Source organism: Tachyglossus aculeatus, chromosome 1 (assembly GCF_015852505.1).
Source record: "Tachyglossus aculeatus isolate mTacAcu1 chromosome 1, mTacAcu1.pri, whole genome shotgun sequence".
NCBI lineage: Eukaryota > Metazoa > Chordata > Mammalia > Monotremata > Tachyglossidae > Tachyglossus > Tachyglossus aculeatus.
The window spans coordinates 36,220,368-36,238,325 of record NC_052066.1 but is presented as its reverse complement, the minus strand read 5'-3'; the positions used below and the strand labels follow the sequence as shown (position 1 = coordinate 36,238,325).

Sequence of the window (17,958 nt, the reverse complement as noted above, 5' to 3'; positions counted from 1 at the left end):
TATATAACCAGTAATCCTGTAATTAATAGGTGTTATTCTTGAGTAAGTACCCCTCTTACTTGCAACGATGTGTTAATGGAAACTTTATGGGAAAGTGAGGTCCTCTTTTTTCAGTGAAAATATTCAAATAAGATTATTATGAGTGCCTTCCTCATTGCCTTGTCTTCAAAATGTTAGGTAGAAAAGTATAGATGCAAGAGCTTAGTACAGTGCTCTGCACACAGTAAGCACTCAATAAATACGATTGAATGAATGAATGAATAGAATTAAAATCCATCTAGAAAGTCTCTAAACGTCTTTCAGGAATGTCCCACTTGAAGGCAGTTGTTAGCTGATGAAACTCTTTACAGATCATCAGCTGGTCAGTCAGTCAGTTGTACTTATTGAGTGCTTAAGTTGTGCAGGGCACTGTACTAAACATTTGGGAGAGTACAGTCTTCTAGACTGTGAGCCTGCTGTTGGGTAGGGACCGTCTCTATACGTTGCCAACTTGTACTTCCCAGGAGCTTAGTACAGTGCTCTGCACACGGTAAGCGCTCAATAAATATGATTGAATGATCTACAGTATAACAATATTACAGAGACATTCCCTGATGATAACGAACTTACAGTCTAGAGGTGGAGATAGACATTAATATAAATAAATAAAATGGCAGATATGTACATAAGTACTGTCGGGATGGGAGGGGGAGGAATAAAGGGAGCAAGTCAGGGTGATGCAGAAGGGATGTTGCCAACTTGTACTTCCCAAGCGCTTAGTACAGTGCTCTGCACACAGTAAGTGCTCAATAAATACGATTGAATGAATGAATGAATGAAAGAGAGTGGGAGAAAAGGAAAAGTGGGCTTAGCCAGGGAAGGTCTCTTGGAGGAGAAATGTCTTAAATAAGGCTTTGAAGTTGGGGAGAGTAATTATTTGTCAGATATGAGAAGCAGCGCGGCTCAGTGGAAAAGAGCACGGGCTTTGGAGTCAGAGGTCATGGGTTCAAATCCCGGCTCCGCCAATTGTCAGCTGTGTGACTTTGGGCAAGTCACATAGCTTCTCTCTGCCTCAGTTACCTCATCTGTAAAATGGGGGTTAAGACTGTGAGCCCCCCGTGGGACAACCTGATCACCTTGCAACCTCCCCAGTGCTTCAAACAGAGCTTTGCACATAGTAAGCTCTTAATAAATGCCATCATTCTTATATGAAGAGGATGGACATTCCAGGCCAGTAGGAGGATGTGGGCGAGAGGCCAGTGGCAAGATAGATGAGACAGAGGTACAGTGAGGAGGTTAGCATTAGAGGGGTAAATTGTGCAGGCTGGGTTGTGGGTGCGAGGTGAGGTAGGAGGGGGCAAGGTGATTGAGTGCTTTCAAGTATTCAAAGATCAAGTATGAGTGATGCAGTAAATGTTAATTTACTTGGGAATTTCAGGGAAGTCTAATCATGGTCTATAAAAACACGTGTAATTCTAGATATGGGAACAGAATGTATCATTTTGGATCTCTGGATATCTTGTAATATGTTAATTGTCCCTGCCCCTGCCAATTCTCTAGCTGCGTGAGAAATAAAGTAAACTTGTCATCAATTTTCCCACACTCATGCATCTGCTGTTGATAGCTGCAAATTATTTTTTTATATCTGTAAATTATTGATTTATATTAATGTCTGTCTCCCCATCTAGACTGTAAGCTTTCTGGGGGAGGGAAATGTGTCTACCAACTCGGTTGTATTGTACTCTTCCAAGCACTTAGTATGGTGCTCTGCACACATGAATATAAAATACTGTTGTTCACAGAGATAATTTAGCGGAAAAGCCACTTTGCAACTAATCTTGCATCTTTTAGTCGGGGCAATAGGGATGAAGAGATACGAAGAGTGGGCTAGCAGCGGCAGGAAAAAGAAGAGGAAGTAGCATGGTCTAGTGGAAAGGACACGGACCTTGGGGTAAAGGGACCTGGGTTCTAATTCCGGCTATGACACTTCATATCTGTGTGACCTTGGGCAAGTCAATTTAACTCAGCCTCAGTTCTTTGACTTGTAAAATGGGAATTCAATATCTGTTCTCCCTCCTACTTAGACTTTGAGCCCCATGTAGGACCTGATGATATTGTATTTTCCCCAGCACTTAGTACAGTGTTTGGCATATAGTAAGCACTTAACAAACACCATTATCATTATTATTACTATTATTATTATTATTATTATTATTATTATTATTATTATTATTGGGTTAAGAAATAACTGTCGTAACCGGGTTTATATGAAAACAAAGTAGCACCTGTTACAAACCTTCTATTCTCCATCTACACTCATTTCCTTGGAGAACTCATTTGCTCCCATGGCTTCAACTACCACCTCTAGGCAGATGTTTCTAGACTGTGAGCCGGCTGTTGGGTAGGGACCGTCTCTATATGTTGGCAACTTGTACTTCCCAAGCGCTTAGTACAGTGCTCTGCACACAGTAAGTGCTCAATAAATACGATTGAATGAATGAATGAATGAATGAATGAATGTTACCCAAACCTACATCTCCTCCCCTGATCTCTCTCCCTCTCTCCAGGCTCACATCTAATCCTGCCTTCAAGACGTCTCTAATCAGATGTCCTCCCTTCATGTCCAAAACAAAGCTCCTTATCTTCCCATTCAAACCCTGCCCTCTCCCTGACTTTGCTGTCACTGTGGAAGGCACCACCATCCTTCCTGCCTCACAAGCCCATAAACTTGGTGTTATACTCTCTCTCTCATTCCACCTACATATTCAATCCGTCATCAAATCCTGTTGGTCCCACCTTCACAACATCGCTAAAATCCGCCCTTTCTTTTCCATCCAAACTGCTACCACGTTGATACAATCACTCATCTTATCCTGCCTAGACTTTTACGTCAGCCTCCTTTCTGACCATCCAACATCCTGTCTCTCTCCACTCCAGACCATACATCACTCCACTGGCCAGATTAGAAGCAGCATGGCTTAGTGGAAAGAGCATGGGCTTGGGAGATAGAGGACATGGGTTCTAAACCCAGCTCTGCCACTTGTTGGCAGTGTGACCTTGGGCAAGTCACTTCACTTCTCTATGCCTCAGTTACCTCATCTGTAAAATGGGGATTAAGATGGTGAGCCCCAGTTGGGACAACGTGATGACCTTGTATTTCTCCCCCGCCACCCCAGTGCTTAGAACAGTACTTGGCACATAGTAAGAGCTTAACAAATACCGCCATTATTATTAAGATTATTACCCCAATGTTTAGAACGCTTAGTACAAGCGCTTAGTACAGTGCTCTGCACACAGTAAGCGCTCAATAAATATGATTGATTGATGAATAAATACAATTGATTGATAGAACAATATTTGGCACAGAGTAAGTGCTTAACGAATACCATTATTATTATTACTGCCTTTCTATAAAAACGTTCAGGACATGTTATCCCTCTCCTCAAAAATCTCCAGCGGTTGCCTATGTGCTTCCTTATGAAAAAAAACTCCTCACTATTGGCTTTAGATCACTCAATCCCAGACTGAGCCCCCGTTTTCCTCTCCTCCTCCCCTCCCCTCCCCACTACCTCCTTCCTTTCCCCACAGCACTTGTATATATATTTGTACAGATTTATTACTCTATTTATTTTACTTGTACATATTTACCATTCTATTTGTTTTGTTGATGTGCATCTAGCTTTAATTCTATTTGTTCTGACGACTTTGACACCTGTCTACATGTTTTGTTTTGTTGTCTGTCTCCCCCTTCTAGACTGTAAACCCATGGTTGGGTAGGGACGGTCTCTATATGTTGCCGACTTGTACTTCCCAAGTGCTTAGTACAGTGCTCTGCACACAGTAAGTGCTCAATAAATACGATTGAATGAATGAATGAACTCAATCACCTTGCCCCCTCCTACCTCACCTTGCTTCTCTCCTTCTACATCCAAGCCCGCACACTCTGCTCCTCTGGTGCTAACCTTCTCACTGGGCCTCGATCTCACCCGACTCACCGATGACCCCTGGCCCACATCCAGCCTCTGGCCTGGAATGCCCTCCCTCCTCAAATCCAACAGACAATTACTGCCCCCCCTTCAAAGCCTTATTGAAGGCACATCTCCTCCAAGAGGCCTTCCCAGACTAAGCCCCACTTTTATTCAACTCCCACTCCCTTGTCCATTGCCCTGACTTGTTCCCTTTGATCTCTCCTCCCCTTTCAGCCCCACAGCATTTATGTACATCATCAATCATCAATCGTATTTATTGAGCGCTTACTGTGTGCAGAGCACTGTACTAAGCCCTTGGGAAGTACAAATTGGCAACATATAGAGACAGTCCCTACCCAACAGTGGGCTCACAGTCTTTTAGACTGTCTTTTAGACTGTGAGCCCACTGTATATGTACTGTACTGTACTGTATGTATATGTACTGTACTGTATTTGTATATGTATATATGTATATATATGTATATATATTATATATGTATATATCATTCATTCATTCAATCGTATTTATTGAGCGCTTACTGTGTGCAGAGCACTGTACTAAGCGCTTGGGAAGTACAAGTTGGCAACATATAGAGACGGTCCCTACCCAACAGTGGGCTCACAGTCTAGAAGCAGTACATGTATTTATTTGTATTGATGCTTGTCTCCCCCTACATCTAGACTGTGAGTTCACTGTGGGCAGGAATTGTCACCGTGTATTGTTGTTTTGTACTTTCCCAAGTGCTTAGTACAGTGTTCTGCATTCATTCATTCATTCAATCATATTTATTGAGCGCTTACTGTGTGCAGAGCACTGTACTAAGCGCTTGGGAAGTACATGTTGGCAACATACAGAGACGATCCCTACCCAACAGCGGGCTCACAGTCTAGAAGGGGGAGATAGACAACAAAACAGAACGTATTAACAAAATAAAATAAATAGAATAGTAAATATGTACAAGTAAAATAAATAGAGTAATAAATATGTACAAACATATATACAGGTGCTGTGGGGAGGAGAAGGAGGTAAGGCTGGGGATGGGGAGGGGGAGGAGGGGGAGAGGAAGGAGGGGGCTCAGTCTGGAAAGGCCTCCTGGAGGAGGTGAGCTCTCAGTAGGTAGCTCTCTGCACACAGTAAATGCTTAATAAATACGATTGAATGGTTGAATGAAAAGCAGTGTGAAAAGCAGTGTGGCTCAGTGGAAAGAGCCTGGGCTTTGGAGTCAGAGGTCATGGGTTCAAATCCCAGCTCTGCCACTTGTCTGCTGTGTGACCAGGAGCAAGTCACTTCACTTCTCTGTGCCTCAGTTCCCTTATGTGTAAAATGTGGATTGAGATTGTAAGGCCCAAATGGGACAGGGACTGTGACCCTCTCTGATTTGCTTGTATCCACCTCAGTGCTTAGTACGGTGCCTGGCACAAAGTAAGCAATTAAGCGCTTAACAAATACCATCATATCTTTAACACCCATCTGAGGTTGTTTCTGTATGTCCCTTTTCAGTTCCCTATGGAGAGTTTGTTTGTTCTCCTGTTGCCTTCTATTCTTGTCACACATTCCAACCAGGAGGACTATGTTGCTGCAAGTCTTGCTTTAATGTTTTCATTTCAGGCCTCGTTAGTGGTTATCTCGTCCTTCTATTTGAGAAGCAGCATGGCTCAGTGGAAAGAGCCCGGACTTTGGAGTCAGAGGTCATGGGTTCAAATCCCAGCTCCGCCAAGTGTCAGCTGTGTGACTTTGGGCAAGTCACTTCACTTCTCTGTGCCTCAGTTACCTCATCTGTCAAATGGGGATGAAGACTGTGAGCCCCCCGTGGGACAACCTGATCACCTTGTAACCTCTCCAGCACTCAGAACAGTGTTTTGCACATAGTAAGCACTTAATAAATGCCATCATTATTATTATTATTTGATGTTCCATTGGTTTCCTTTATTATGCAGTTAAGGCAAAATGCATGCAGAGCTTGGTGTGACTTTGCCATTTGCCTCCTTGTCTCTTGTTCCTTAAGATCTTGAGAATGGTTCATGGTGGACATCAATGAAACTATTCCAGAAACCCCGTGTGTCTTCAATATTACATTGAAGACTCTTAGACACTTGGAAGGTTGGGCATAACAATAATTTCATAGATCTTCATTGTGGAATAGAGCTTATTGCCCCATTGCTTCCACACCCTGTCTTGCAGACTTCTAAAGTCTAAGTCGGCCTTCTTGATTATACTTTCTATAGCGAACTTAGCATCATTAGACAATGTCCTGCCTAGGGAATAGCTTTTGGTGAGGCTCCAAATTGTGTGTTGATGGTTAAAACCTTTGATTACACCGAAACCTCAAAGTGTCAGGACAGCAAAGGCCCTTTTACTTCTCCTTCACTTCTAAAAATTGTGTGAGTTCATAGCCTATAAATAATTAAAACCCATGTCATGATCATATCATTAGTGCTTTTTTCATGAGATACATTTATGAATAGTAATTTTAATATTGCATCAATTTTAAATGTATACAAATAATATGTTTGAATAACTACCCAATCATAAATGGTGACCAAGGGTAACACTTCTAAGAGCTTTGGCACGGCAGTATCTTCTCATTTTTATCACACTAAGATTACTTTTATTTGCTTCAGTATTGCAGAATAAATATTTAGTTTCATTCAATATATTTGGCTAGGGCATAGCCTTCTAAGAAAGGCATTAGAAGCATGATTTTTGAAAAAAGGTACATCTTCAGGGCTAAATGACAATCTAGGTAATGATCTTTCATTAAAAGGAGAATATAATTAAGTCTCTTTTGTACCCAGAATCTGCGGGTTTCATAAAGCCCATACAATTTCAACATTGTTCATATTAACTAAGAAACACTTACAGGATTTTGTTGTTGCTTTTTCTGGTCACTTTGAGGCTGAATGGATTCTCTGTAACCTCAATTTTATAGTTTGGATTGGAAGATGCATTTCCAGTAAAAGGCTTGACGTGAGCATGAGGGACCTCAAATCTTTCTTTATTAGGATCAGTAATCTGAAAAGAATAAAATATTCAATTTAAAATGCTAGATTTCCTAAAATTGATATAGCTCCACGGCTTCGGAGATGTGAATGAACACTTAAATTATGAGATCCACATGCGACTGTGTTCGATCTCATTATCTTGATTCATTCATCAATTCAATCGATCACATTTATTGAGCATTTACTGTGTGCAGAACACTGTACTAAGAGCTTGGGAGAGGAAAATAAAATGATAAACCAAGACATTCCCTTCCCACAGTGAGCTTTCAGTCTACAGGATGAGTCTAGAGGACAAGTTTACAGGCTAGAGGATGAGCTTATTGATTCTACCCCAGCTTTTAAGAACAGTGTACAGAGTAAGTAATCACTTAACAAATGCCACTATTTTTATTACTTTCTTGTGAAAAATAATATTCATTAGTTATATATATTCCACATAATGAATATCAGGACTTTTAGAATTTTCCTTGAATTAACAAACATATTCCTCAACAGTTTTTTTTAATTAAAGCTAATTGCTGAGAAAACCCTTCAAAAATTCAAGTTTGAAATTTTTGCCAAGTTGTTCCTAACAAATACTACTAATCATATATTAGGGATATTGAATTAGTCATCACCTAATTATTTGAAGTGACTCATTCATGAATTTATATTTTCAGAATGGCTAGAATTCCTTAGTATTTAGTCCAGTGATTATGCAAGGAATTGCCTTCATTATGGCCTATGACAGTCTTTTTTAGATAAATCCTCCAAAATAATTGGATAAGCTACCACAGTATCTTGACACGTATTCAATTGTCTAAGTGGTTGAAACTATGTTAGTCTCTGGCATATGGTCATACATTTCCATTTCCTTTAGGACCTCTATTCTTGGATGCTCCACCAACACCACACATTTAATGTGTTCAAAATAGAACTCATATTCTCCGTCAGATCCTGTCCTTCCCCATACCAGAGTTTCCTGTCATTATTGATAACAGTGCCAACCTCCCTGTTTCCAAAGCCCCTGGATTCTAATCCTGATTCCACCACCTGTCCGCTGTGTGACCTTGGTCAAGTCACTTCCATTATCTGTGCCTCAATTACCTCATCTTACAAACTGGAATTAAATCTGTGAGCCCCAGTGAGGGACAGGGACTGTGTCCAATCTGACAACCTTGTATCTAGTGCTTAGGACAGTGCCTGGCACATACTAAACAATCAACCAATCAATCAATCATATTTATTGAGCGCTTACTGTGTGCAGAGCACTGTACTAAGCGCTTGGGAAGTACAAGTTGGCAACATATAGAGACAGTCCCTACCCAACAGTGGGCTCTAAGCGCTCAACAGATACCATTAAAAAATAAAAGACATTGGCATTAGACTAGACATCTTTCCAATTCAACCCACATATTCAATTTGTCACCAAATCCTGTTGGTTCTACCTTTGCCACACCTTGAGAATCCAGCTCTCCCTCTCCTTTCAAACTGTTACGATGCCGATGCGACTTTCACTACTGCATCAGCCTCCTTTCTGACTTCCATGACTACTGTCTCTCCCCTCTCTAGTCCACACTTTACTCTGCGGCCTGTTTTTGAATAGTGGCCATTTCTGTAAAAGTTTCTGATCACTTAAGTCATTTGAAAGTTTCGCCTACTTTTGGCACGCATGAGAAATTATTCCCCGCATCTTGAGTGATTATGTTCACGATTAAATAAATCCTCCCTACAGTTTCATTTGAGTAGACCTGCTTTCACAACCACTCCTACTCCAATTTGATCATTTAAGAGTAACGATATTAGAACTTTGAGCTGTTACCAATCGAACACCCTTAATGAGGGGCAGCGTGGCTCAGTGGAAAGAGCCCGGGCTTGGGAGTCAGAGGTCATGGGTTCTAATCCTGGCTCTGCCACATGTCTGCTGTGTGACCTTGGCAAGTCACTTAACTTCTCTGAGCCTCAGTTACCTCATCTGTAAAATGGGGATTAAGACTGTGAGCCCCACGTGGGACAACCCGATCACCTTGTATCCCCCCCAGCTCTTAGAACAGTGCTTTGCACATAGTAAGTGCTTAACAAATACCATCATTATTATTATTATTATGTGAGTTGCCTTAGCAGTTCGGGAATTGTAACTTTGAATTTTAGAGATCCATACCTTGAATCGGAATCGATTGGGGGTCTGATTTTGGGTTGTGAAGAGGACCGTGTGGCTGTCATTTCCGAACAGGGAGGGTGCTGACAACCGGCTTAAACGAGCTTCTACACCTTCAAGGCAAGAAAAAGAAGAGTTATTTTATTGCAGTGCAAGCTAACGCAAGCATTACGTTTCAAAGGGAATCTAATGTACTGCTCACCAGCCTCCGTGGATGCCTGTTCATTTATTCTGTAGCCATGGTTGTCTGCAAAGAAGCACCAGGGAATGTGCCTCTCAGCCAAAGGCCTCCAGCAACAACCTCGCTGGGCACACACTTCCTATCAAGAAAAATTGAATTACTCTGGTTGCTAGTTACTGCACAGTCTGACTTTAGCATTCAACTCTTTGTTAAGGAAATCCCGATTGTTTCTTTCTGAGTGTGCAATAAAATGTTTTGTCTTAAAAGCTTCATCAATCCACTGAATCCTGCAATTCAAGCCTGCAGCAGTTCCTCAGCTAGCCATACACAAGTTGTCTGAATGGACAGCTTTCTTCGGATTATCAGTATCAAATGGATATATTTAGTCCTGAGCACTGAAAGTTTGGGAACATATGAAATAAGTAAGAGGTGATCCTTGCCCAGTAAGCACTTGATAATGCTGATTAATTAATTCATTCATTCAATTGTATTTATTCAGTGCTTACTGTGTGCAGAGCACTGTACTAAGCACTTGGGAAGTACAAATCGGCGACATATGGAGACAGTCCCTACCCAACAGTGAGCTCACAGTCTAGAAGGGGGAGACAGACAACAAAACAAAACAAGTAGACAAGTGTCAATAACATCAAAATAAATAGAATTATAGCTATATGCACATCAGTAATAAAATAAATTGAGTAATAAATATGTACAAATATACACATGTGCTGTGGGGAGGGGAAGGGGGTAGGACAGAGGAGGGAGGGGGTGATGGGGAGGAGGAGCAGAGGAAAAGGCAGGGCTCAATCTGGGAAGGCCTCCTGGAGGAGGTGAGCTCTCAGTAGGACTTTGAAGGGAGGAAGAGAGCTAGCTTGGTGGATGTGCAGAGGGAGGGCATTCCGGGTCAGGGGGAGGACGTGGGCCAGGAGTTGACGGTGGGACAGGCGAGAATGAAGCACAGTGTGGCTTGATCACAGGGCTGGGAGTAAGAAGGACCTGGGTTCTAATCCTGACTCTGCCACAGGTCTGCTGTGTGACCTTGGGCAAGAAGAAGCGTGGCTTATTCATTCATTCATTCAATCATATTTATTGAGTGCTTACTGTGTGCAGAGCACTGTACTAAGCACTTGGGAAGTACAAGTTGGCAACACATAGAGACGGTCCCTACCCAACAGTGGGCTCACAGTCTAGAAAAAGAGCATGGGCTTGGGAGTCAGAGGTCATGGGTTCTAATCCTGGCTCCGCCACTTCTCGGCTGTGTGACTTTGGACAAGACACTTAACTACTCTGAGTCTCAGTTACCTCATCTGTAAAATGGGGATTAAGACTGTGAGCCCCACGTGGGACAACCTGATTACTTTGTATCTCCCGCAGTGCTCAGAACTGTGCTTGGCAGCTTGGCTCACCAAAGCCCAGGCTTTGGTGTAAGTGGTCATGGGTTCAAATCCTGACTCTGCCAACTGGCAGCTGTGTGACTTTGCACAAGTCACATAACTTCTCTATGCCTCAGTTACCTCATCTGTAAAATGGGGATTGACTGTGAGCCCCCCGTGGGACCACCTGATCACCTTGTATTCCCCCAGCGCTTAGAACAGTGCTTTGCACATAGTAAGTGCTTAATAAATGTCATTATCATTATTATTATTATTAAGAAATACCATCATCATTATTATTGCCTAACTTCTCTGTGCCTCTGTTGCCTCATCTGTAAAATGAGGATTTACTGTGAGCCCACCATGGGAGCACCTGATCACCTTGTATCCCCCCAGAGCTTAGAACAGTGCTTTGCACATAGTGATCACTTAATAAATGCCATTATTATTATTATTATTAAGAAATACCATCATCATTATTATTACTTCTCTGTGCCTCTGTTGCCTCGTCTGTACAATGAGGATAAGAGTGTGAGCTGTATGTGGGACGTGGACAGTTTCCAACCTGATTAACTTGTATTCATGCCAGCACTTAGAACAGTGCTTGGCACATAGTACGCACTTAGTAAGTACCATAATAACAATTATTATTATTATTAACTGCTAATTAATAATAACTGATAGTAGCAGTTGTATTGGCAGTGTTAGGAGTAGAAATAGTAGTAATTATTGATCACCCAGCTAGGACAAAGCACTGTACTAAGCTTATGGAAAGTGCGAAACAGAAAAGTTACATGTTTACAGACCATGAAGAGCTTATGCTCTACCTGCAGAGACACTTCCAATATATGGAGGAAATGAATAACAATGGGAAGGTAGATAACAAACAGACTCAGAATGTTGAAGTCAAGATGGAATGATGTGACAACAGAGAAAATTATTGATATCCATTGTTAAATAACTCCTGGTGAAGGTAGGTTTTGAGGAAAGCTTTGAATTCGGAATGGACATGGTTTCAGGAGACAGGATTGAGGGGGATCCAGTCAGAAAATGGAAATGATCACTATCTCTAAGGAGGAAAGAAGAGAAGAAAGAACATCTGGGAGTATGATCAAATGCTAAAGAATCTGCATTTTTGACTCAGTGCAGTCAATCAATCTTGTTGCCGTATCGTGGAGGTCGAGGATAGATGATAAAATTTGGTCCCTCATTAAAAGTATACAAAAACAGTTTCTAATATTCCATTTGGAAATGTTTCCTCTATTAGACTCTAGTGTTCTTGGCTAATCAGTATATTACACTGAATATAATATATTCAGGGTATGTAATTCGGAAACAGAGCACAAAAGAGTTGTTTTTCCATAGATCTGAAAAGTAGCATTAAGGACAAGAATTAGCCTGGGTTATGGAACAAATACCTTTATCCAATTTAGGATAGGTTATTTTACTAATTAATTGCTTTCCTGCAATCTGCTGCAGTGATGAAAGGTAACTTCAATTGGAAATTTGCCGTCTATTTACACAATTACCTACCAGAAAAACTGACTTTAATTGAACAAATAGTTCAAACTCATGACAAATTTCTAGTAGTGATAATGGCTCAATCACAAATATGAACTTGGAGCCTGATTTGCTCAAAGCTCTGAAATATAAGCTACTAAAAAAATCATATTTCAGAGTGAGTGAGAACCCTACTTTACCCTACATCTAAACCCAACAAAGTTCTAAAATAAAAATTTCTTTGAATCCTCTTCTACAAAGGGAAATTTTTAGAGTTACAGGATTTGGGTGATACTGAATGACTAATAGACAGTGGCTCTCATACATTTTGATGAGACCGAAAAGTAGCATTTATTGCTCTAATGCAAACATACAGGCTGAGCTTCAAAATCATTAGACATCCCATTCTGTCATCTATAGAGATAGTATTTCAGGAGTTAGGTTAGCAAGTTGCAGAGAAAACACAGAGGATGAGGGAAAAACAAGTCAAACCTATTCATATTTCTTTCAGGTACCTAAGGGAATTATTCATGTGAACACAAAAGTATCAAGAGGCAAGCAAATGTAACCTTTTCGGATCCTGATTCATGAAGCATTTAATTGAGTGTATTTTTCATGAATAGTCATCAGATTAATGTAAGAACATATATACCAAAGGATAAATAAAATGTCACTTCATAAATGTGACCTATATATGTAATTTTCTAACCTTTGTTGCTAGTTGATCTGGTATGCAGTTTATTCTTCCATTTATATGGGCATTTGGATCACTTGGGCATTTTCCTGGAGTAGGTGGTGGGTATCCTGATACATATTCTAGAATAAAGACCGGCAAGCAAAGTAAAATATGACATTCACACTTTCGGTATACAGGGAAACATTTTGAAGAAACTAATACTTTATGTGTTGTAAGCAAATGCATATGACATGTTTAATTGTTTTGAATAAACATTCATACATTCAGTAGATTAGAATCTATTTGCTGTCTGCATAGATTTCATCAGGAGATGCTTAAGTGGGAAAGAACTTGAAAATTCTGGAAGACTCCCTTGGCAGTTTCCAATACAGTTCTTATCCAGTATGATGGAAAAAAGTTATAATGGTCTTCTCATCATTTTCCCTTTTCAGACTCAATTCTCTAACGCTCACTCCAACAAGAGGAGAAATTAGGAGGAAAGAAAGAAGGAGTTCCAGACCAGAAAAGGCAGGAAGTTGGACAGGGAATAAATTCAAACAAATTTACACTGAGCTTATTTAGCATACACATCAATCAATCAATCATATTTTGGGCAAGTCACTTAACTTCTCTGTGCCTCAGTTACCTCATCTGTAAAATGGGGATTAAGACTGTGAGCCCCCCGTGGGACAACCTGATCACCTTGTAACCTCCCCAGTGCTTAGAACAGTGCTTTGCACATAGTAAGTGCTTAATAAATGCCATCATTATCATTACTTGCATAAGTCAGAATCATATACATATACAGCTATCCAGTCACTCTGGCAACATCCTCAGTAATAAAATCCTGGTTTGATTTTGGGGTCTATCAGAATCACAGGATCTATTCATTATTAATGATAACGAAGTATATTACCATCGATGAATAAACAATTATTTAATCCATTACAATGTAGATGGTTCATAGCTCATCATTCATCATTCAATAGTTCATACCTTTGACTGCAGGTGTTTTTGTTGCTAAAACAACAACCAAGGCTACAGCTATTATTGTCACTATGGAAAAAAGGACTATCAGAAAAATTTCTAATCCGCTGAACTTCCTCGCCATCTAAAAGGAAAGAAACAATATTTTTTTAGGTAATAAGGATTTTATCAACTTAACTGATTCTAATACTAAAAATAAAAGTTAATTTTTGCTATCAACCAAACAGTACAGTGAGAGTAAGACAAAAACCAAAGATAAAACAGCCAGAATATTTTTAAAAGGGTTAAATAAGTGAATAAATAAGAGGTTCATTCATTCAATCGTATTTATTGAGCGCTTACTGTGTGCAGAGCACTGTAGATAAATAGACGTAAGTGTTAAGTGGCTCCTGGCTTGATAGAATATTGGGTCTTGAGATTTAGACCCAGAGAAGCAGCGTGGCTCAGTGGAAAGATCTTGGGCTTGGGAGTCAGAGGTCGTGGGTTCTAATCCCGTTCCGCCACTTGTCAGCTGTGTGACTTTGGGCAAGTCACTTAACTTCTCTGTGCCTCAGTTCCCTCATCTGTAAAATGGGGATGAACACTGTGAGCCCCACGTGGGACAACCTGATTACCTTGGATCCCCCCCAGTGCTTAGAACAGTGCTTTGCACATAGTAAGCACTTAACAAATGCCATTATTATAAGGAGGAGCAGCGTGGCTCAGTGGAAAGAGCACGGGCTTTGGAGTCAGAGGCCATGGGTTTGAATCCCAACTCCACCACATGTCTGCTGTGTAACCTTGGGCAAGTCACTTAACTTCTCTGAGCCCCAGTTACCTCATCTGTAAAAGGGCAATTAAGACTGTGAGCCCCACGTGGGACAACTTGATCACCTTGTAACCGCCCCCCCCCAGCGCTTAGAACAGTGCTCTGCACATAGTAAGCACTTAACAAATGCCATTATTATTATTATTTAGTCAGATATTGACTTCTGTACTATTGCTTTCAGGACAACTGAAAATGGGAAGGGCCGAGACGGGGAAGGTTGAAAGTGCAGAAAGTCCCAGACAAGAGGAAGGGAATGAGTAAGGGATCAGAGGCGGGAGAATCAATAATAAGATATGGTAAGGTATCTTTGGGTAACTTCGAAACCAACAATCTACCCTTGGTTTCTATGACCTTTCCTGGTTATCTTTCTACCTCCCTGACTGTTCATTCTTGGTCTCTTTCACAGGCTTTTCCCTATCTGTGGGTGTCACTCAAGACTCAGTTCTAAGTCCTCTTCTATTCTCAGTCTGAACCTACTCTCTTGGGGAGTTTAACCATTCTCCAAGCTTCAACTATCGCATCTATGTAAATGACTCCCCAATTCTATCACAATAGCTCTGACCTCTTCTCCATCTTGTCCATCTCACAATTTCCCCTTGCCTCCAGGATAGTTCTACAGGAATGTACCTACAGCACTGCAAGTTCAACATGTCTTAAGGATAACCAACTCCATAGCTTCTTTCCCCAGTCCTCTTCTCCCCAATTTTTCCTATCATCACCATTCTCCCATCTCTCAAGTTGGAAATCTTGTCATTATCTTTGAGTCCTCTCTCTCTTTCAACTCACCTCATTCCTCAGTCACCATATACTGCCAGTTCTTTCTTCACATCACCAGAAACCACATCTTCCTCTCCATCTAAATTTCCACCGTGTGGGTCCAATCACTTATCATATGCTGGTACTACTTCCTTCAGCTTTTCCCCTTTCCAGTTCATAGTCACTCTGCTGTCAGAATCATTTTTCTATAGGCTCTTCTGTCACATGTTTCCTCAATCCTCAAAATCCTCTAATGGTTACCCATTCTTCTAATATACGTCAAGTATAGCCTCCACCTGACTTTAAAGGCACTTGTTCAACTCTCTCTCCCTATTACTTACCTACCCTCGCATATTTCTCTCCCCCTTCTAGACTGTGAGCCCACTGTTGGGTAGGGACCGTCTCTATATGTTACCAACCTGTACTTCCCAAATGCTTAGTACAGTGCTCTGCACACAGGAAGTTCTCAATAAGTATGCTTGAATGAATGAATGAATGAATTTCTCATTACACATAATAATAATAACAGTGGTATTTGTTAAGTGTCTACTGTGTGCCAGGCCCTGTACTAAGTGCTGGGGCGGATACAAGCAAGTGGGGTTGGATACAGTCCCATCCCACGTGGGGCTCTCAGTCTCTAATCCCATTTTACAGATGAGGTCACTGAGGCACAGAGAACCTAAGCGACTTGCCCAAGGACACACAGCAGGCAAGTGGCGGAGATGGGATTAGAATCCATGACCTCCTGACTCTTGGGCCCATGCTCTATCCACTACACCATGCATACTTTACTCCTCTGCAGCCCCATTTGAATTTCTCATCAACCATCTACTGCTAGCATCTACCAATCTATTGCTCACACCCTCCTTTCTGTCATCCAATCAGTGGAATATATTGAATGCTTATTGTGGTAAGAGTCCTGGACCCTTATGTGTGTGAGTACAATACAATGGAAGTAGCAGGCACAAGCCCGGACCTCACAACTTGCACATCAGATTTATTCCAGGAAGTATTCCCTCATCTCCCGAACCTATCTCCATATTGCCACTCCAGAACTTCACTATCAACTAAGCACTTGGGTATTCACTTAGTAGGAGCCAGGTGACCTAGTGGAAAGAGCATGGGCCCAAAAGTCAGAGGGCCTGGGTTTTAATCCTGGCTCTTCCATTTTCCTGTTGTCTGACCTTGGTCAAGTCACAAATACTCTGTGCTTCAGTTTCCTCATCTGCAAAATGAGGATTCAATCCCTGTTCTACCTATTACTTAGATCGTGAGCCCTCCGTGGGACAAGGAGAGTGTGTGACCCAATTAACACATCTAACCCAGTGCTTAGAAAGTGCTTGACACTCAGATCAACTGTTATTTAGTCTACTGAATTATTCTCTCTTGGTTTGCCTCCATTCATTCTTTCACTCATTTAAACCTCCTTTACCATCTTCCTGTTTCAGGTGGAGAATCTGGCAACTACAAATATTTAACAAATAAAATGTTTAACAAATAAAATAATTACTACTATCTTTCAACTGTGTTGCTTTCCCAAACTTGTAATTCATTTTATTCTCTGTCTTTCCTACCAATGGGCATTTAATACCATATCTCTTATTCCTCCCTCTCAGGACGTGAGCCCTAATTGTCTTGTATCTACGGCAGTATTTAGCACAGTGCTCAGCAAGCACATAGTAAACACTTACCAAATGCCACAAGAAAAATAACAATTGTTCAGATAGTCTTAGGAATCATTGAGGTTTTGGATAAGTGGATGTAAGCGGTTATTTCTTGTTTATTGTTATTGCTTGTTTTGTTTTGTTGTCTTTCTCCCCACACCCCTCCCCACACCGCTTCTGCAGCGCGGCTCAGTGGAAAGAGCACGGGCTTTGGAGTCAGAGATCACGGGTTTGAATCCTGGATCTGCCACATATCTGCTGTGTGACCTTGGGCAAGTCACTTCACTTCTCTGAGCCTCAGTTACCTCATCTGTAAAATGGGGATTAAGACTGTGAGCCCCACGTGGGACAACCTGATCACCTTGTATCCCCCCAGTGCTTTGCACATAGCAAGCGCTTAACAATTGCTATCATTATTATTATACAGCAGTTTCCGTAGTGTAGTGGTTATCACGTTCGCCTCACACGCGAAAGGTCCCCGGTTCGAAACCGGGCGAAAACACTTATTTTGTTAGTCTGTTTGGTTTTGTTCTCTGTCTCCCCTTTTAGACTGTGAGCCCACTGTTGGGTAGGGACTGCCTCTATATGTTGCCAACTTGTACTTCCCAAGCACTTAGTACAGTGCTCTGCACACAGTAAGCGCTCAATAAATATGATTGATTGATTGATTGATTGAGCCTGTTGTTGGGTAGGGACAATCTCTATATGTTGTTGATTTGTACTTTCCAAGCGCTTAGTACAGTTCTCTGCACACGGTAAGTGCTTAATAAATACGATTGAATGAATTTCTGAAATAGGATCCTGAAGAAAGGAGAGGTTGGTGACAAGGAGACGAGTGAGAAGACTAATGTAGCTACTGAAGAATCTGGGTGACTGCATAACATCAATAATCACAAGGGTTTTTTCCTAGGTGCCAAGCAGGCCTC

At 41.3% G+C, this 17,958-nt stretch overlaps 1 protein-coding gene and 1 non-coding gene across 2 annotated transcripts in view; one reads left to right on the top strand and one right to left on the bottom strand.

Moving 5' to 3' along the window:
* The window catches only part of SI (sucrase-isomaltase), an 83,623-nt gene extending 69,695 nt beyond the window's left edge, over positions 1 to 13,928 (bottom strand). Inside the window, exons 1-5 of the mRNA XM_038744099.1 lie at positions 13,814 to 13,928; positions 12,851 to 12,957; positions 9,290 to 9,407; positions 9,091 to 9,200; positions 6,809 to 6,960 (exon numbers count right to left, since the gene is read on the bottom strand). Of these exons, the coding sequence (XP_038600027.1) occupies positions 6,809 to 6,960; positions 9,091 to 9,200; positions 9,290 to 9,407; positions 12,851 to 12,957; positions 13,814 to 13,928 (602 nt within the window). The remainder of the gene's footprint in view (positions 1 to 6,808; positions 6,961 to 9,090; positions 9,201 to 9,289; positions 9,408 to 12,850; positions 12,958 to 13,813) is intronic.
* Positions 13,929 to 17,461: 3,533 nt separating this feature from the next.
* Positions 17,462 to 17,534, top strand: TRNAV-CAC. Its single transcript has one exon. It is a non-coding gene; the product is annotated as a tRNA-Val (tRNA).
* The last annotated feature ends 424 nt before the right edge of the window (positions 17,535 to 17,958 follow it).